At 41.3% G+C, this 21,547-nt stretch overlaps 1 protein-coding gene across 7 annotated transcripts in view; it reads left to right on the top strand.

Annotated features, from left to right (window-relative positions):
• The window catches only part of mrtfba (myocardin related transcription factor Ba), a 48,414-nt gene that overhangs the window by 13,524 nt on the left and 13,343 nt on the right, over positions 1-21,547 (top strand). For all 7 annotated transcript variants that reach the window (XR_011675976.1, XR_011675975.1, XR_011675977.1 and 4 more), the window contains exons 3-9: positions 4,368-4,612; positions 18,330-18,395; positions 18,496-18,551; positions 18,647-18,884; positions 19,104-19,288; positions 20,308-20,448; positions 20,768-21,018. Coding sequence is in view for 2 of the 7 variants with exons in the window: in XM_071408650.1 (XP_071264751.1) it covers positions 4,459-4,612; positions 18,330-18,395; positions 18,496-18,551; positions 18,647-18,884; positions 19,104-19,288; positions 20,308-20,448; positions 20,768-21,018 (1,091 nt within the window). In the remaining 5 variants the exon portion in view is untranslated. The remainder of the gene's footprint in view (positions 1-4,367; positions 4,613-18,329; positions 18,396-18,495; positions 18,552-18,646; positions 18,885-19,103; positions 19,289-20,307; positions 20,449-20,767; positions 21,019-21,547) is intronic.

The following is a 21,547-nucleotide window of genomic DNA, read 5'->3' as shown; positions in this document are numbered from 1 at the left end:
TTTTTTGGGGTATCTGTACTTTACTATTTTATATTTTTGACAACTTTTACTTCATTACATTCCAAAAAAAAGAATGTACTTTTTACTCCATACATTTTCCCGGACACCCAACAGTACTTGTAACATTTGTAATGCTTAGCAGGACAGGAAAATGGTCCAATTCATGCACTTATCAAGAGAACATCCCTGGTCATCCCTACTGCCTCTGATCTGGCGGACTCGCTAAACACACGTTTTGTTTGTAAATTATGTTGGAGTGTGCCCCTGGCTATCCTAAATAAAATAAAAAACAAGAAAGTTATGCCCTCAAGTTTGCTTAATTTAAGGAATTTGACATTATTTATACTTTTACTTTAAAACCTCTTAAGGATCGTACCCCCCTTTATCATTTCACCTAAAATGACATACCCAAACCTAACTGCCTGTAACTTGGGACCTGAAGCAAGGATATGCATATTGTTGATACCATTTGAAAGGAAACACTTTGAAGTTTGTGGAAATGGGAAATTAATGTAGGAGAATATAACACATTAAATCTGGTAAAAGATAATACAAAGAAAAATTTATTTTTAAATCTATTTATTTTTTGTTCCTTCTTTGAAATGCAAAAGTATCGCCATTATGACTTAGGAGTCTAGCCACAATTTATATTTTGGCCAATAGATGGCAGCAGTGTGTATGTGTGTGTGTGTGTGTGTGCAACGGTTTAGACTGATCCAATGAACCATTGTATTACTGTTCAAAATGTTGTATCAAGTCTGCCCAAATGTGCCTAATTTGGTTTATTTATACATTTTCAAGTACATAACTGTGCACTCTCCTCAAACAATAGCATGGCATTCTTTCACTGTAATACCTACTGTAAATTGGAGAGTGCAGTTAAATTAGCAAGAATATCAGCTTTCTGCCCATATAATACATGTCTATGTCCTGGAAAGTTTGCTGTTACAACTGTCATGCTAATCACATTAGCGCACATTAGCTCAACTGTCCCGTTATAGGGACACTGATCCTGTATATTTGAGCAGTTACATTTAATTTTGATTCTTAATTATATTTAAAACCAAATACTTTTACTCAAGTAGTATTTTACTGGGTGACTTTTACTTGAGTCATTACTCAAGTATAACAATTGGGTTCTTTTCCCACCACTGCATCAGATGCATATCAACCCGCAAGGTGTGCAAACATAAGCACCAACGTGCATAAACTATTATAAATAATTAATTGCATGAAGAAATATTTGTGCAAATATATATAATTAAATAACAATAGTTGTTTAGGTAGTCAAGGATATGTTTTGTATAATTCTACAAAGGGCTCCCGAGTGGTGCTGCGGTCTAAGGCACTGCAGACCCTGGTTCGATCCCGGGCTGTATCACAACCGGCCGTGATGGAGGGTCCCATAGGGCGGCGCACAATTTGGCCCAGCGTCGTCCAAGTTAGGGGAGGCCCAGGGTAGGCTATCATTGTAAATATGAATTTGTTCTTAACTGACTTGCCTTGTTTCATGTGCACCTGCCGCAGGTGTCTCATCTCTGAAGCGGTTGTGTGCCATGGTCTCTCAGAATTGTCCACCCCATACCTATCAGACAAAAAAGACCACATCCATGCTCTTTCTGCCGAATGCCCGGCAGACATACAAAAGTGCAATAAATGTTTGAGTTCATTTTTTTAAACATTTAAGTCATTTAGCAGACGCTCTTATCCAGAGCGACTTACAAATTGGTGCATTCACCTTATGATATCCAGTGGATTCATCCCACGTACTGTTTCCTTTTCTGTGCCCATGAGCAACAGTACAGTCTCTGATGTGCTGAAACATCTGAATGTCACACACTCGTCACCTCTTTTCTACCCAAATTGTGCCATCCCTCCCAGACTCCTGTCTCTCCTTGGCAGTTGGGATCACCGTCTCCGTTGGCTCTGTTCTGGTTTCTCTGCGGCGAGGCTCGAAGTCAACATCAGAGTCCGATGAAGACTCTTCATCAGCAAAGTCGATTTCAAGCTCAATCGCCAATCCAACTCCAACTCTGCTATTTTCTGCAGCATTTACAATGCTATCATTGCGTCCGTTAGTTTTGGTTCGGCTCAGTGTCTGATTTGCCTCTGCAAGGGGAAATTATATACCATTTCCAGCCTTTCAGAATAAAATAATTAGACCGCCCACAATTCTTCATTACACTATTGTTCTAAATTCAATCATCCTATTCACTCTCATCATTCAGATCAATCAATCATCCTCCTCATCCTTCAGTTCATTGAAGTAACATGCACCATTGCGTTTCTATCGCCTGTTCAGCCATTGATGACAGAATAGCATATTTACATTTTAAGTTAGTTACTAGTGTTTGCGTAGTAGCCAGATCAATGCTGCTGCGCGAGTGGTCATGTGCTGAATGCATGGATTTTCTTGGAAAAAGTGACATTTGGAAATCGAGCTGCACTCTTTTAATTTTGAGCTCTTTCTGATACTATATAGAAATCAAAATGTTTTACCTGCATGTGACTCGGAAGGAGGATTTCATAAAGTTATGCTCCTTTCCCTGCATCTCTCAATTACAAGATGCACCCATCTATTCATGTACAATTTGATAACAGATAGGCCTAATGTAGTCACTCATCAGATTGACAAGATTAAATTGACAATGGGCTAACTTGTGTGAAAATGTGTACTTTCGATGAGCCGGCTGTGCAGGCTGACTGGCATCGTTTTCTTCCCGCTCATCAACTTGTTAAAGGATATGTTTTGCATTATTCTAAAGGCCTACTGCAACACAGCATGTTTTAGTTTCCCTTACAATACATTTGATTAGTAATATTTATAGTTAATATAACTGTTCCATAACAGCTTCTTTTTACAAAGTAAAACATAAGAGAATGGTATCAACCCGCAAGGTGCGTGGACAAATTATTTGCTGAGGAATAGGCATACACAAACTCCTCATTACACTATTGTCTTTCTAAAGGAAAATAACCTCTACCCTCATCATTCAGTTTGGCCAAATTTACATTTAATTGTGAATTAAAGTGCACAATTATCATCCATTCATCCGTTTGTCATTCAGTGAGGAGAGGGCGAGAGAGAGACTCATTAGCGCCTGGCTGGGTACCAACATCCTATAGCACATTGTCATGGGGGGGTTACGTTGGGAATAGGTGTGAAAACTGGTAAAAAGGCTCTAAATACTTTTCTGTTTGTGATTTCAAAATTCAGACAAATGAGCAGTGTAAAATACAAACATTTAGGAAAAGTCATGGAAGGAGCAGGACAGCTTATTTCTTTTGGCAGATGTTTTTTTTCAGTGGCCTATGGCGGTTCTAGGGTTAAGTCTTTCCATTCCCACTGTTTCAAACCACCATCAGTTAGGCGATTCATTCATCTTAGTGACTGAGCTTCTTTCTTATAACTGTTGGTTAAAGCGGGTATTTTACTCACGCACACATCAATACCTCCTAAATGAATAATATGGTTAGAACTCGTTCAGGTGGTCGGTTCTATATTAGACATTCCACACCACCACTCCCAGTAGGTTGAGGAGTCATGCCATTGATGTCAACCTGGAAATCATGTTGAGTTTAGAAGAACACTCTTATCCCAGGGCATGTTGTAACATTCTTTACTCATTTCTAAGTGTAAAAGTTGATTTTGCCTTTGAACAAGTCCCTGTTCTGTTCTTTGTGTCAGGCGAGGTCAGTACAGGTGCATCAAAGCAGGGACCGAGAGACTGAGACAGAAGCTGTTTTTCAATCTCAAGGCCATCAGACTGTTAAACAGCCATCACTAACATTTAGTGGCCGCTGCCAACATACTGACTCAACTCCAGCCACTTTAATAATGGGGATTGATGGAAATTATGTAAAAATGTACCACTAGCCACTTTAAACAATGCCACTTAATATAATGTTTACATACCCTACATTACTCATCTCATATGTATATACTGTACTCTATATCATCTACTGCATCTTGCCATCTTTATGTAATACATGTATCACTAGCCACTTTAAACTATGCCACTATGTTTACATACCCTACATTACTCATCTCATATATATATATATATATACTGTACTCTATACCATCTACTGCATCTTGCCTATGCCGTTCTGTACCATCACTCATTCATATATCTTTATGTACATATTCTTTATCCCTTTACACTTGTGTGTATAAGGTAGTAGTTGTGGAATTTTTAGGTTAGATTACCTGTTGGTTATTACTGCATTGTCGGAACCAGAAGCACAAGCATTTCGCTACACTCGCATTAACATCTGCTAACCATGTGTATGTGACAAATAAAATTTGATTTGTTTAAAAAAAAAAGATGGGGGGAAAAAAGATTCTATTCTCTCTTCCCATGCAGAGATCATCGTGACATCACACCAGGACGGTAACTGCCCCTGCTGGTTACTAGGGAGTCCCCTGACCCCCCCCCCCCCCCCCCCCCTGTGGAGATGGAGCCCCAGGGGCTGCCCAGAGCAGAGGGGGATTATGAGATGTTGGGTCTGCTGGTGCCCAGTCCCCAGAGTGAGGCGGTCACCCATGAGCTGGAGGAGCTGACCCTACAGCCCAGCAACAACCTGCCCCCCCTCAACGAACGCAAGAACGGTGAGTGGGGAGGAGAAACAAGCACACACTATGGTGATCGTCAAATTGATTGTCCTTTTTGGTTTTGAGTTGTGACCCTCTGTAATCACTGGATGTTCTCAGCTGACTCACAGTGAAACAGACTCTGGTAATAATAAGTAATCAGCTTTGTAGCATGCAGGCGATCTACTCACATTGCACAGTTGTTGTTCTGGCAGTTCTATGCGTCTGGCTATGGCACTGATGAATGAACACATGATTACTGATTTGAATGGGGCTTTAGAAACGCCATTCTGTTTGCCAGTTCCTAATGACAGCTTAGATGGCTTAAGGATATCAGTCCGACTGATTTTATATTGGGCACCCTACACAGGAAGTCTGTTTCTCATACATAATGATCAGTTTGTTCTGCTCCACTGTGATAGATGTGGTTGATTGGTTGCTCACTTGCGCAGGGCTATGCTTGAAAAGACCTTACTCAAAGCCTGGAAGATGGAACTCCAGTGAACCTGCCATAATCATGTTTATAGTGTCTTTGTTTACAACTGTGATTGGTCTTTTAACCCTTAACACTCGCATATGGGTTGAAAATAGCAGATGTGGGTACTGATAAGTATAAATTGGAACCCTCCAGCTCAGTAACATGCTATATATTACGTCATAGCTCAGGCTCTGCGCTTCACAGCGATGTATGGGTTTGACTGCCAGCCGTCCTGAACGACAAGAGGTTGACCCCCTCCCTCCCCCAATTGGGTAACTTTGTTATTTTTTTGGTAGTCTGAGTGAGGTAAATGGTTTAAATTAAGAGGACTTTATGTATTTTGAAAGATAAGAAGGTGAGGATTAAAATATTAAAATATTGCAAAAGGGTTTTCTAATTATCAATTAGCCTTTTAAAATTATACATTTGGATTAGCTAACAAAACGTGCCATTGGAACACAGGAGTGATGGTTGCTGATAATGGGCCTCTCTACACCTATGTAGATATTCCATAAAAAAATCTGCCTTTTCCAGCTACAATAGTAATTTACAAAATTAACCATGTCTACACTGTATTTCTGATCAATTTCATGTTCATTTAATGGACAAAAAATAGAATTGTCCTTGTTTTTTAAAATAAAAGCTAAGTGACCCCAATACGATATGTATTGTGCCGATACGATATGTATTGTGCCGATACGATATGTATTGCGACGATTCGCAATTCTATATCTATTGCGATTTGATCTTCCAAACATATTGCTCACCATGTCTGCTGCAGAGACACGAGAGAGCATGAGAACTATTTTGGATCAGTCATGGAAATAAGTGAGGAAAACACATTGGCTCACTTTTTAAAAGAAGATTGTGGCTAAGCTATAGGATGAAAAATAGAGTTTTTGCACAGGTACAGCCGACTAACATTAGCTAATGATACTTACAGTTATTTTTACAAATTGATACTTTGAGTCAAATATCGACGTAATATTATCCAAAAATAATATTGCGATATGTAACTAGATTTTTTTTTACCCCCCCACCACTAGTCTGTCTGTGTTTTTGCATGTAAACTTGTTGCCGGTGTATGTATATGTGCACACACCTACAGTACCAGTCAAAAGTTTGTACACCTACTCATGCAAAGGTTTTTCTTTATTTTTACTATTTTCTACATTGTAGAATAATAGTGAAGACTTCAAAACTATGAAATAACACATGAAATCATGTAGTAACCAAAAAACTGTTAACAAATCAAAATATATATTTGAGATTCTTCAAAGTAGCCACCCTTTGCCTTGATGACAGCTTTGCACACTCTGGGCATTTTCTCAACCAGCTTCACCTGGAATGCTTTTCCAACAGTCTTGAAGGACTTCCCACATATGCTGAGCACTTGTTGGCTGCTTCTCCTTCACTCTGCCGTCCAACTCATCCCAAACCATCTCAATTGGGTTGAGGTTGGGTGATTGTGGAGGCCAGGTCATCTGATGCAGCACTCCATCACTCTCCTCCTTGGTCAAATAGCCCTTACACAGCCTGGAGGTGTGTTGGGTCATTTGTCCTGTTGAAAAACAAATGGTAGTCCCACTTAGCGCAAACCAGATGCGATGGCGTATTGCTGTGAGTGTGCCTTGAATTCTAAATAAATCACTGGCAGTGTCACTAGCAAATCACCATCACACCACCTCCTCCATGCTTCACTTAACAGTGGGAACCACACATGCGGAGATCATCTATTCACCTACTCTGCGTCTCACAAAGACAAGGCGGTTCGAACAAAAAATCTAAAATTTGGACTTAAGGCCAAAGGACAGACTTCCACTGGTCTAATGTCCATTGCTTGTGTTTCTTGGCCCAAGCAAGTCTCTTCTTCTTATGGGTGTCCTTTTAGTCGTGGTTTCTTTGGAGAAATTCAACCATGAAGGCCTGATACATTGTCTCGTCTGAACAGTTGTTGAGATGTGTCTGTTACTTGAACTCTGTGAAGCTTTTATTTGGGCTGTAATCTAAGGTGCAGTTAAATGACGATTTCCAATCAAATTGTATTAGTCACATGCTCCGACTAGAACAGGTGTACTCCTTACAGTGAAATGCTTACTTACGAGCCCCTAACCAACAATGCAGTTTCAAAAAAATATGGATAAGTATAAGAGAGAAAAGTAACAAGCAAGTAATTAAAGAGCAGCAGTAAAATAACAATAGTGAGACTATAGACGGTGGTACCGATACAGAGTCAATGTGCGGGGGCACCGGTTAGTTGAGGTAATATGTACATGTAGGTAGTTTTTATAGTGACTATGCATAGATGAAAACAACAGAGTAGCAGCGGTGTAAGGGGGGGGTTATATGCAAATAGTCTGGGTAGCCATTTCATTAGATGTTCAGGAGTCTTACGGCTTGGGGGTAGAAGATGTTTAGAATCACGTTGAGGGAGAGGTTGTTGTCCTGGCACCACACGAACAGGTCACTGACCTCCTCCCTATAGGCTGTCTCGTCGATGATCAGGCCTACCACTGTTGTCATCAGTAAATTTAATGATGGTGTTGGAGTTGTGCCAGGCTGTGCAGTCATGAGTGGACAGACTACAGGAGCGGACTGAGCACGCACCCCTGAGCGGCCCCTGTGTTGAGGATCAGCATGGCTTGTGTTACCTACCCTTACCACCTGAGCGCGGCCCGTCAGGAAGTCCAGGATCCAGTTTCAGAGGAAGGTGTTTAGTTCCAGGGTCCTTAGCTGATTGATTAGCTTTGAGGGCACTATGGTGTTGAATGCTGACCTGTAGTCAATGAATAGCATTCTCACATTGGTGTTCCTTTTGTCCAGGTGGGAAAGGGCAGTGTGGAGTGCAATAGAGATTGCATCTGTGGATCTGGTGGGGCGGTATGCAAATTGGAGTGGGTCTAGGGTCTCTGGGATAATGGTGTTGATGTGAGGCATGACCAGCTTTTCAAAGTGCTGCATGGCTACAGAGGTGAGTGCTACGGGTCGGTAGTCATTTAGGCAGGTTACCTTAGTGTTCTTGGCTACAGGCACTATGGTGGTCTGCTTAAAACATGTTGGTATTACAGACTCGGACAGGGAGAGGTTGAAAATGTCAGTGAAGACACTTGCCAGTTGGTCAGCGCATGCTCGCGGTACACGTCCTGGTAATTCGTCTGGCCCTGCGACCTTGTGAGTGTTGACCTGTTTAAAGTTCTTACTCACATCGGCTGCAGAAAACGTGATTACAGTCTTCCGGAACAGCTGGTGCTCATGCATGTTTCAGTGTTATTTGTCTCGAAGCGAGCATAGAAGTAGTTTAGTTTGTCTGATAGGCTCATGTCACTGGGTAGCTCTCGGCTATGCTTTTTTTTGTAGTCTGTGATAGTTTGCAAGCCCTGCCACATCCGACTAGCGTCAGAGACAGTGTAGTACGATTCGATCTTAGTCCTGTATTTATGCTTTGCCTGTTTGATGGTTCGTCGGATGGCATAGCGGGATTTCTTATAAGCTTCCGGGTTAGTGTCTCGCTCCTTGAAAGCGGCAGCTCTAGCCTTTAGCTCAGTGTGGATGCTGCCTGTATTCCGTGACTTCAGGTTGGGGTATGTACATACGGTCACTGGGGACAACGTCATCAATGCACTTAACGATGAAGCCAGCGACTGATGTGGTGTACTCCTCAATGCCATCGGAGGAATCCCAGAACATATTCCAGTCTGTGCTAGCAAAACAGTCCTGTAGCTTAGCATCTGCTTCATCTGACCACTTTTTTATTGATCTAGTCACTGGTGCTTCCTGCTTTAATTTTTGCTTGTAAGCAGGATTTAGGATGATAGAATTATGGTCAGATTTTCTAAATGGAGGGCGAGGGAGAGCTTGGTATGGGTCTCTGTGGAGAATAGGTTGTTCAGAGTAGTTATTTTATTTTATTTTTTTTCAGCTCTGGTTGCACATGCTGATAGAAATTTGGTAGAACAGATTTAAGTTTCCCTGCCTCTGGGTGAGCTTTTTCTTGTTTTCTTATAGCGGAAAACAGCTCCTTCAATGCTGTCTTAGTGCCAGCCTCTGACTGTGGTGGTATGTACACAGCTACGAAAAATACAGATAAACTCCCTCGGTAGATGGTGTGGTTTACAGCTTATCATGAGATACTCTACCTCAGGCGAGCAATAGCTCGAGACTTCCTTAGATATCGTGCACCAGCTGTTATTTACAAAAATACATAGTCTGCAGCCCCTTGTCTTACCAGACGCCGCTGTTCTATCCTGCCGGTGCAGTGTATAACCAGCCAGCTGTATGTTGATAGAGTCGTCATCCAGGACTCCAAGAAGCATAAGATGTTACAGTTTTTAATGTCCCGTTGGTAGTTTACTCTTCCGTGTAGCTCGACGATTTAATTCTCAAAAAGTTGCGCGTTTGTTAGCAGTATGGAGGGAAGTGGGGATTTATTCGATCGGCTACGAATTCTCAGAAGGTAGCCTGCCCTTCCTCCCCTCATTCTCCGCCTCTTCACGCAGATCATGGGGATCTGGGCCTGTTCCTGAGAAAGCAGTATATCCGCCTCGTCTTGCTCGTCAGAGTCGTGAAAGGGAAAAAAGGATTCTGCTAGTCCGTGGTGAGTAATCGCAGTCCTTATGTCTAGAAGTCATTTTTGGTCATAAGAGATGGCTGCGGCAACATTATGTACAAAATAAGTAAAAAAAATAATTTACAAGCAACGCAAATAAACAAATAAAAAATCGCAATCGGTTGGGGACACGTAAAACGTCTGACTTCTTCTACGGCGCCATTTTCTGAGGCTGTTAACTCTAATGAACTTATCCGCTGCAGCAGAGGTAACTGGGTCTTTCCTTCCTGTGGTGATCCTCATGAGAGACCGTTTCATCATAGCTCTTGATGGTTTTTGCGACTGCACTTGAAGAAACTTTGAAAGTTCTTGCTTTTTTCCAGATTGACTGACCTTCATGTCTTAAAGTAATGATGGACTGTCATTTCTCTTTGCTTATTTGAGTTGTTTTTGCCATAATATGGACTTGGTATTTTACCAAATAGGGCTATCTTCTGTATACCACCCCTACCTTGTCACAACACAACTGATTTAAAAAATAAAAATAAAATGTTAATAATATTTTAAATGACTTGCCTAGTTAAATAAATTAAGAACACATTCTTATTTACAATGACGGCCTACCAAAAGGCGTCCTGCGGGGGACGGGGGTTGGGATTAAACATTTTAATAAATGTTTAAAAAATATATAGGACAAAACACATCACGACGAGTCAACACAACATTACATAAAGAGACACCTAAGACAACAACATAGCTTGGCAGCAGCACAATATGGCAGCAGCACAATATGGTAGCAGCACAAGACAGTGTACAAACATTACTGGGCACAGACAACAGCACAAAGTGCAAGAAGGTAGAGCCAACAATACATCATGCAAAGCAGCCACAACTGTCAGTAAGAGTGTCCATGACTGAGTCTTTCAATGAAGAGATTGCGATAAAACTGTCCAGTTTGAGTGTTTGTTGCAGCTCGTTCCAGTCGCTAGCTGCAGCGAACTGAAAAGACGAGCGACCCAAGGATGTGTGCTTTGGACCTTTAACAGAATGTGCAGAACGGGTGGAGGATGAGGGCTGCAGTAGGTATCTCAGATAGGGGGGAGTGAGGCTCAAACGCATTAAGAACGAAAGAAATTCCACAAATTAACTTTTAACAAGGCACATCTGTTCATTTAAATGCGTTTCAGGTGACGACCTCATGAAGCTGGTTGAGAGAATGCCAGGAGTGTGCAAAGCTGTCAAGGCAAAGGGTGGCTACATTGAAGAATCTCAAATATAAAATATTTTTTGATTTGTTTAACACTTTTTGGGTTACTTCATGATTCCATGTGTTATTTCATAGTTTTGATGTCTTCACTATTATTCTACAATGTAGAAAATAAAGAAAAACCTTTTGAATGAGTAGGTGACTGGTACTGTATGTGTGTTTATCTCCTACATGTTAACTCAGCCCTACAGAATACAGTGTTTACATATCACTATGACTGACAGTCTGGTCAGTGTTGTTACTACATGGAAATGTGAATCAGCTTAACAAAACAGACCCCAGTGTCACTCAGCTAGTGGTTTTGTGACTTTTTCTTCTAAAAGATGCTGTAAGGTGTTAACTTGAACTGGTCCACCCTCCTGTCCTGGTGGGTCGGTTGCGATTGACGAGGACATGCACAATCCATCTACTGACGCTTTAGATACAAACAAAGAGTCTAAGAGAATGTGCAAGAAAGGGGGCAGTGGTTGTATCATCAGTTAGACAGTATTGTGTTAGACTGGCGATTCAGTGAGGGAGTGGATTGGAGGTAGTTTCTCAGGGTCGGATAAGGTTTCTGTCTGCTCAGAATGACTGAGGTCACAGGCTACTGAGCATACTTTAATGTGATGGATGTGTCACATAGAGGGTTTAGCCACTAAATGGTACAACTCAAAATGCATGTTCTGTATTCATCCAGTAGACTGTTTTTGTCTGGGTAATCAATTTGGTTTCCTGGTTGCAATAATGTTGTCGTTATTGTAACAGGAAGGAATCACTAAGCTTGGGTGGCATACCGTATGCTGGGGAAAAAGACACGGGGTGGTTTTTCAATACTGCTAGGGGTGTTGCCAGGGGTGTTGCCAGGGGAGTTGTCAGCTGTAATCTTGTACCCATTCGTTTGAACCCCACTCTTAGATCTGCTATTGTCAGCTCAAAAGAAGAGCCCACTGTGGTCTGCTCACCCAGTGCTTTAAGTTAAAATGTGAATTCCATAAACGTGAATACCCCCTCGGTTTTCACATCACGTAGAGTGCTTGGGCTGTTACATGGGCTTCGGTTGCTATCATGTAAATCTGTTTATAACATTCCATCATTGGTTACTGAGTTCTTCATATTGACATTGGCTGCAGACTTAGGCCCTATGGTGCTAACCTTAATTCAAAAAGTTATTCAAATTTCTTCTGCCTTTTACTAATAGGGATAGACCAAATGGTGCAGTTCTGTGCAATCGTATAGCCATACCAACTATATCAATATCAACCATCCGACAGGGCCCAAAACCGTCTATTGAACGTAGCTTGTTGGAGTTTCCATGTGACTTTAAAAATCATAAAGGACTTGGGTTGATGCATCTGAACATTAGGAGCTTACTTCCTAAACTAGATTTAATTCAGAAATCTGGGCTATGCAGACAAATCTTTACGTTTTGGTATTGACTGAAACCTGGATATCTGGGGACATTCCGGACTCTGATATTAATGGGTATCATGTGTTCAGAGCTGATAGACAGAGTAGAGGTGGTGGCGTGGCCATTTTTATAAAAAAAATTCTCTTTGGTGAAATCCATTTCCCTTGCCCAAAAATTGTAGCTACTATCTTTAAGCCTTTGTCTGGAGAAAGATGTGTCCATAACTGTTATAGGAGTCTGTCCTCCCTCGGCTAACCTTTTGTGCACTCGCGGAGTTAACTAGTTTGCCTTCTTTTACTAAATCTTAAGTTATTATTCTGGGTAACATGAATTATGATTGTGAAATGCAGGCTTTGGCCAATCTAAAAAAGTGTGTAATGATCTAAACCTCACTCAGCTGGTGGCTAAGCCTAAACGGCCCAACCCTAAAGATCCTTCAAAGTCAAATCTGTTTGAGCTTATTTTAACGAATACACCAGAGAAATGTCTCTACTAGTGTCTTCGCCAAAGACATTAGTGACCATTGCCCATTTGTTTGTATTATACATGTGAGAATACAAAAATCTAAGCCTTGTGTCATCAAAGAGGACCTAAAAAAAAGTTCAGTGAATAGGCTTTTTTACACTATCTTTATTTTAGTGACCTTGATTGTATTTCAGCTGTCCCTGAAACTGATATAGCTTTTAGCCTCTTTGCAGAAGTCTTCAATACTATTGGATAATCATGCTCCGTTCAAAACATGAAGGTTTAAAGGTAGATTGAATGCCTGGTACACTCTGGATTTATCAGAAGTCATTCATAAAAGAGATGACGCTTGTGTCAAGGCCAGGTACACAGGCTTAGGTCCAGACTGGCAAGCTTTTAAGAAACTGAGGAATCAAATCATTGCGCAAAAAATAAAATCAGAAAGGCTAATGATTATGATGTAACCGCTCCTTCAAATTGTAATAGGAACCCGGCTAAATTCTGTAAAACTGTCAAATACCTGAAGGGTTCTACTTCCTCCTCTGCCAGAACAAATGAATTTAGATACTGGCCTCATTACGGAAAGAAATGCCGTCATTGATGCGTTTTATTTCGGCGGGCTATCTCTTTGAAAGAACTTCTAAGCCTGTTCACAATGTTATTGGTCTGGATGCTGATAAAGGAAACTTGCTGAATGATCAGAGAAATGATAGTCTCAGCTTTTCTTTTAGGCTATTTGCAGAATAGTAAGACCTGGATGCTTTGCTAGCAATAGACAACAAGAATTCCACAGGGGCCAACCAATTGGATCCTGGTCTGCTTAAGTGCGTAGCGCTCATCATTGTTGGCTCAATAACACACACTTTTTAAAAATTTAACATTGTTATCAGGAAAAATTCTAGAAGTCTGGTAATCAGCTCTTGTGCTGCCTCGCCATAAGGACGGGGATAGTAGGAATCTTAATCATTATCGACCCATTTCAAGGCTTCCTTGTCTAGCTAAGATTCTCGAATCGTTGGTAAATTTACAACTTTGCTCCCTTTTTTAATTTTTTTATCTAAGAAATATATGTTGAATGTAAACCAATCAGGTTTTAGGCCTGGGCATAGCACTAATACAGCAACCACTTTAGTTGTTAATGTTCTTGTCAATGCTTTATACACTAAATGAAATGTGCTGCTTTGTTTGTGGACCTGTCAAAAGCATTTGATAATGTTGATCATGCTATTTTATTTAATAAGTTGTCCTCTATAGGCCTGAGCTCTGACGCATGTTCATAATTTCTTGATTATCTTAGTGACAGAATTCAGGCCATCGTGATTGATGGGTTAGTCTGAATTTCTTGAAGTGCATAAATGTGTACCACAGGTTGTTTTTGGGACCTGTTCTCTTCACTATGTATACAAACACCATTGGTCAATCTGTTAAAAATTGTCAAATTCATCTATATGCGGATGATGATATTGCCCCGACTGTTTATCTAGCTTTTTCAAAACTACAGTCAGATTTCATAGCTATGCAGTAATCCTTTGCTGATTTTAAAACTTGGACTTAATACTGGCAAAACAAAATGAACGTTGTTAAACTCGTGTAAGAATGTTTCAGATTGATTACATGTTCACTCATTAGATGGTTTTCCAATAGAACGTGTTCGCACATGTAAGGGCTGTCCCCAATTTTTTAAAATAATAATCTTGGTCGACCAATAGTTGTCTGGTTTTTCAAACAATCAATTGGTCTAAATTCTAAAACGTATGTTTTTCCATATAGACACACCCTACAGTGCATTCGGGAATTATTCAGACCCTTCCCTTTTTCCACATTTTGTTACGTTACAGCCTTATTCTAAAATTGATTCAAAGTTCATTTAAAAAAAAACGTATTTACATAAGTATTCAGAACTTTTGCTATGAGACTTGAAATTTAGCTCAGGTGCATCCTGTTTCCATCGATCATCCTTGATATGTTTCTACAACTTGATTTGTATTCCACCTGTGGTCAATTCAATTGCTTGGACATGATTTGGAAAGGCACACCTGTCTATATAAGGTCCCACAATTGACAGTGCATGTTGGAGCAAAACCAAGCCATGAGTTCGAAGGAATTCTCCGTAGAGCTCCGAGACAAGATTGTGTTGAGGCACAGATCTGGGGAAGGGTTTGGAACCACTAAGACTCTTCCTGGAGCTGGCCGCCCGGCCAAACTGAGCAATTGGGAGAGAAGGGCCTTGGTCAGGGAGGTGACCAAGAACCCAAAGGTCATTCTGACAGAGCTCCAGAGTTCCTCTGTGGAGATGGGAGAAGCTTCCAGAAGGACAACCATCTCTGCAGCACTCCACCAATCAGGCCTTTATGGTAGAGTGGCAAGACGGAAGCTACTTCTCAGTAAAAGGCACATGACAGCCCGCTTGGAGTTTGCCAAAAGGCACCTAAAGACTCTCAGACCATGAGAAACAAGATTCTCTGGTCTGATGAAACCAAGATTGAACTCTTTTGCCTGAATGCCATCATGTCTGGCACCATTCCTACAGTGAAGCATGGTGGTGGCAGCATCATGTTGTGGGGATGTTTTTCAGTGGCATGGACTGGGAGACTAGTCAGGAGAAAGGGAAAGATGAACGGAACTAAGTACAGAGCGATGCTTGATGAAAACCTGCTCCAAAGCGCTCAGGACCTCAGACTGGGGTGAAGGTTCACCTTCCAACAGGACAACGACCCTAAGCACACAGCCAAGACAACGCAGGAGTGGTTTTGCGAAGTCTCAATGTCCTTGAGTGAGCCCGGACTTGAACCCGATTTGAACATCTCTGGAGAGACCTGAAAATAGCTGTGCAGCAACGCTCCCCATCCAATCTGACGAGCTTGAGAGCATCTGTAGTGAAGAATGGGAGAAACTCCCCAAATACAGATGTGCCAAGCTTGTAGTGTCATACGCAAGGCTGTAATCACTGATTTAAGGTGCTTCAACAAAGTACTGAGTAAAGGGTTTGAATACTTACGTAAATGTGATATTTCATTTTTAGATTTAAAAAAATAAATATACAAGAATTTCTGAACCTGTTTTTGCTTTGTCATTATGAGGTATTGTGTGTAGATTGATGAGGGGGAAAAACAATGTAATCCATTTTAGAATAAGGCTGTAACAAAATGTGGGAAAAGTCAAGGGGTCTGAATACTTTCCGAATGAACTGTATGTGCTTTAATTAAATAAACTATATGTAAGCTTGTCTGCTTTAAGCACACTGTGATTAAATAACTAAGACTGACAAATGACTCAAGAGGGAGCCAGAGACCACGGTGGCCTAACCAGAAGAAGAAAAAACTTTTCCAGACCCCCCTCCTGCTGCTGCGGCTGGCCTTTGTATATTCTGCCGTTTTATGCTCCTGAAGTGAGCAGAGTGTGAGCCACTGTGTTCTTGGGGACCTTCAATGATGTAGAAGTTGTTTTGGTACCCTTTCCCAGATCATGTGCATCGACACAATCCTGTCTCGGAGCTATGGACAATTCCTTTGACCTCATGGCTTGATTTTTGCTCTGACATGCACTGTCAACTGTGGGACCTTACATAGACAGGTTTGTGCCTTTCCAAATCATGTCCAATCTAGAGGTTGACCGATTATGATATTTCAATACCAATACCGATTAATCGGACGATTTTATTTTATTTTTATTTGTAATGACAATTACAACAATACTGAATGAACAGTTTTATTTTAACTTAATATAATACATCAATCAAATCAATTTAGCCTCAAATAAATAATGAAACATGTTCAATTTGGTTTAAATAATGCAAAAACAAAGTGTTGGAGAAGAAAGTAAAAGTGCAATATGTGCCATGTAAAAAAGCTAACGTTTAAGTTCCTTGCTCAGAACATGAGAACATATGAAAGCTGGTGGTTCCTTTTTAACATGAGTCTTCAATATGAGGCTTCAATTCCCAGGTAAGAAGTTTTAGGTTGAGTATTATAGGAATTATAGGACTATTTCTCTCTATACCATTTGTATTTCATATACCTTTGACTATTGGATGTTCTTATAGGCACTTTAGTATTGCCAGTGTAACAGTATAGCTTCCGTCCCTCTCCTCGCCCCTACCTGGACTCGAACATGGAACACATCGACAGCAGCCACCTTCGAAGCATCGTTACCCATCGCTCCACAAAAGCCGCGGCCCTTGCAGAGCAAGGGGAACAACTACTCCAAGTCTCAGAGCGAGTGACGTTTGAAACGCTATTAGCGCGCACCCCGCTAACTAGCTAGCCATTTAACATCGGTTACACCAGACTAATCTCGGGAGGTAATAGGCTTGAAGTCATAAACAGCTCAATGCTTGAAGCACAACGAAGAGCTGCTGGCAAACGCACGAAAGTGCTGTTTGAATGAATGCTTACGAGCCTGCTGCTGCCTACCACCGCTCAGTCAGACTGCTCTATCACATATCAAATCATAGACTTAATTATAATATAATAACGCACAGAAATACGAGCCTTAGGTCATTAATATGGTCAAATCCGGAAACTGTCATTTCAAAAACAAAACGTTTATTCTTTCAGTGAAATACGGAACCGTTACGTATTTTATCTAACGGGTGATGTTACACTTGTATGCAATTCACTACTAAATGTTTGCCATCAGATAGCCTATAATGTCTTCATGCCAGAAGTCAAAAAGCTCTGGATGAGTTATTTCTTCCCTGTGCTTCCTACTAGCGTTTTTTTTCTTTTTCTCCCATTTGTGCCTTGTACACGCATGCTTTTCATAACTTTGTTCATTTGCACAATTTCTCTCATTCACTTTTGCATGTAAATGTCCACACTCACCGAAAATGACATTCGGTAGCTATTGGCTATGCTTGTATAACTTTATGATCTGTATTTTGCTGTCTTTGCAATTTAGTTTATGTTCGTTTTCGCTCGTTAGCATTTAGCTGACAGCGTCTATGTGATCTCGCTATTAGTTTGCTAATTTTGTTAGCTTTCTGGTACTAGAGGCCCAATGGGCTTTTCTTGTGTGCTATGCCGGTAATACCATAAATCCCGGGATGAGAGAAGGACGGTATGAAAATCTAGATACCGCCCAAGCCAATTAATCAAGTACATTTAGGCTAGCTGATTTAGCTGTTTGAAATCATGTTTTGCCTGTTTAGCTATTTGAGAGAAATCACAATTCCCCCTGATTTTCTGTTCCTGTATAATTTTCCAATGCTTTTGATTATTGAAATGAGTTTGTGCCGGATTTGATTAGCCTTGGCTGCAGCTAAAAGGAACAAAGAATGAAACCGTTTTAAGTAATTAAATTATTGTTCAGAAAAGGGATTCAAGTGAAACCAACCAGGCTTGTTAATGATTTGATGGACATTCCATTGTTGTCACACTGCTGGTGGTAAAGGAAGTGAGTTGTGGTGGCCGTGGGAGTCCAAACTTTGCTGGTCTGTGTGTCTAGCGTTCTAACAGAACCACATCCTCTTGTGAAACCTCAGATGCCTCAGTTAGTCATGATGACTTCAGACCCGCAGATGCAGGCAGTTTCTGGTTGTGTTTACTGAAGAGTCTACATTTCTCTCCCCCCCCCCCCCCCCCCCAACAGTCCTTCAGCTGAGGCTACAGCAGAGACGTACCCGTGAGCAGCTGGTAGACCAGGGCATCATGCCTCGTGAGTATGGGCACTGCCACTTCATGTAGTCATAATTGAGTTATGTGTTAGAGTTAGAGGTGTCTGTTGAGAAGCTGACGATGTGTTTCTCTCCATGCAGCTCTAAAGAGCCCAGCGGCATTTCATGAGCAGATACGCAGCCTGGAGAGAGCCAGGGTAAGAGCTCAGCCTTGCAAATACATTCCCCAATATATTCAGTATTCTTGTATGGACTTCTTGAAAATGCCCTGTCCCCGTTTTCCCTTTCCCAGACTGAAAACTTCCTGAAACACAAGATCCGCAGCCGACCAGAGAGATCTGAACTGGTCAGAATGCACATCCTCAAGGAGACTGGGGCAGAGCCCTCCCTGCAGGCCACCCAGATGAAGCTGAAGAGGGCCAGGCTGGCTGACGACCTGAATGAGAAGCTGGCCCAGCGCCCCGGCCCCATGGAACTGGTAGAAAAGAACATTCTCCCTGTAGAACCCAGCGTCAAGGAGGCCATCATTGGTAAGGCCTGGTAGAGAGAGAGAAAGTGATATGGAGCCGTATCAGGAGTCTGAGTGTAGGAGTGCTGAATTGGGATCAGTTTTGTTTTTTAGATCATAATAAGTACAATTAGATGGACAGCCTGAACCTGCCTGTTCGTTCACCTTTACCCCTTTCTAAACTTGATGTGGACATTTTGGTTAATGTGCTGTGTTAATGTTGAATGTGTTGGTCCCTCAGTAAACTACCCCAAAGCGCTGGACACGTACGGGTTTGAGGAGGACAGCGGGGACGCCCTGTCTCCAGAGCAGCCGGCCAGCCATGAGTCCAAGGCCTCCACACCCTCCCCTGGGGAACCTCGGGCCCTGGAGGCCCCCTGCCCACCACCGCTGCCCACAATCACCAACAACCACACAATTCTACAGGTAGGACTAGGGAGGTTCTTTATCCACTTGAATTTCCTTTTGAAGGACAATACATATGCTTCATCATACCTGAGTTACAAAGAGAGGGTATATTACTTGAAACTTTCAGAGTTTACCAGTAAACTACTAGAATTTTGGTAGCTTTCAAGGTTTGGGGGGAAATTTTATAAGATGACATCTAGTGGCCTTTTTGGGTACTACAGATTATCACAGGTGTCTAATTAGCTATGGTTCTCTGTGTAAAATAATCAAATAAGATGATTTTAAAATAAGCATTTTAATGACAAAGCTGTAAAACATGATCTTATATATATATACCATCAACTTAGTGAATACTATTGATGTTTTAATATGAGGGTTTCAGCATTAGATATATTTTATATTTCTTTACAGTTATTTATTTTACTATGTCTTTGTTATCAATGTTTTGCCATTAAACTGGTGGCAGTTGTGAAAAAAGTTAATAGTTGAAAGACTTTCAGTTAATTAAAAATAATGCTGTTGATTTTAGATGCTATTTTCTCTCGAACAATATGGTCTATCCACTAGAGCAGTGTTTCCCAACTCCAGTCCTCGGGTACCCTCCAAAAGTACACATTTTTATTGTAGCCGTGAACAAGCACACCTGATTCAACTTGTCAATGAATCATCAAGCTCTCAATGAGTTGAATCAGACGAGTTTGTTCGGGGCTACAACAAAAATGTGTGTTGATGAGGTACTTGAGGACTGGAGTAAGGAAACCTGGACTAGAAACTCATGGAAAATATGGACATGTATAAAAAACGAGTATGTATATGAATATCTAAGTTATCCAAGTATAAATGACCAAAGTAACTTTGGTAAATTACCAGTAGCTTTGCAACCCTAATCATACCTCTCGTTCTTTGTCTACCCCTGAATGATTGTAAGAATTTATGTAAATGTTCAGAGAAATGCAAATTATTAACAAGAACCTTAGTTATGTAAGTTATAGGCTTACAGTTATGACTGAAATCTGTTCCTCTGTCTTCTGTCCCAGCCCTTTCCTGTTGTCACCCAGGCAACGGCAGACTTCCTCAAAGCTCTCTCCACCAAAGAGCTGCCAGTCAGTCGCCCAGCACCCGCGTCTCAGCCTATCATCACTGTCGTTCCTTCAAAGCCAGGGCCCACCCTAGTGAAAGTAAGCAGACACATTGTTCTGTGTACTGTTTAGGAAAGTATACTTTCTAAACATCAAGCTTCACATTGAAACAAAAGCTCAGTCTTTGAACTAGCATTGAATCCAAATCGCTGAATAAATTAATGTAAATATATCTTTCTGTACTAAAATCTGGATTGTCATCTTTCGGTCATTGAAAAAAAACAGTACTTGAGTCACTTCTCAACACAGATTGTCAGACCTGTCCCTGTTTATTAAAACAAGTCTGTAAGGCAGACTGACTAGTTTTCAATCATGTGCATCTTCTTTATCTTGATGTTTCTCCTCTCTCATCCCACAGCAGAGCCAGCCCAAACAGCCGGGAGAGAGGAATCGCAGTAAGAAGGGCAAGGAGCCAAAGCCCCGGGTCAAGAAGTTAAAGTACCACCAGTATGTCCCCCCAGACCAGAAACAGGAGGCCAGCGAAGCCCCCATGGACTCATCCTACGCCAAGATCCTCCACCAGCAGCAGCTCTTCCTCCAGCTGCAGATCCTCAACCAGCAGCAGCAGCAGCACTACAACTACCACACCATCCTCCCAGCACCCTTAAAGTAGGATTTTACTGTCATATCAGGGCAAGAAAATAACACTCCTGGGGTCAAATCGAAACTTCCTCTTAAGTCCAATCTCCACTTTGTCAATGGGAGACTTAGTGAAAATGTGATTTAAGTTTGCATTTGCCCCAGAGGCTCAATAGACCTGAAATTCCGAGATCCGACCCGAGCAGGTCAGGGAATCTTGGGCGATACCCTGGTTTACGGTATAAACAGTATATTAAAAAAAATACAGATGGTCTGATTTTCAATACCTGGGGGTTGGTGGCACCCCCGCCTCGCTGGTGTGCGTGCTACGCCGCTGCTTGTAACTTAAAGGAAAATTCCACCTAAAAACTATATTTTGTTATTTGTTTCTTTAGTCCATTGTTGACATAGTCACAAAATGTTTTGCTTATCAGCAATCAAGTTTTCAAGATATTGTATGTAACTTTCAAAATACAGAATACACCTATAAAATACACCTATAAAGCAAACCAACTGTTGTTGTTTCCAATGGCCTGAATGGCAAACTGACAATTAGCTA

The sequence above is a fragment of the Salvelinus alpinus genome, chromosome 7 (assembly GCF_045679555.1).
Source record: "Salvelinus alpinus chromosome 7, SLU_Salpinus.1, whole genome shotgun sequence".
In the NCBI taxonomy this organism is placed as follows: Eukaryota; Metazoa; Chordata; class Actinopteri; order Salmoniformes; family Salmonidae; genus Salvelinus; species Salvelinus alpinus.
This window is presented reverse-complemented; position numbering and strand designations above follow the sequence as displayed.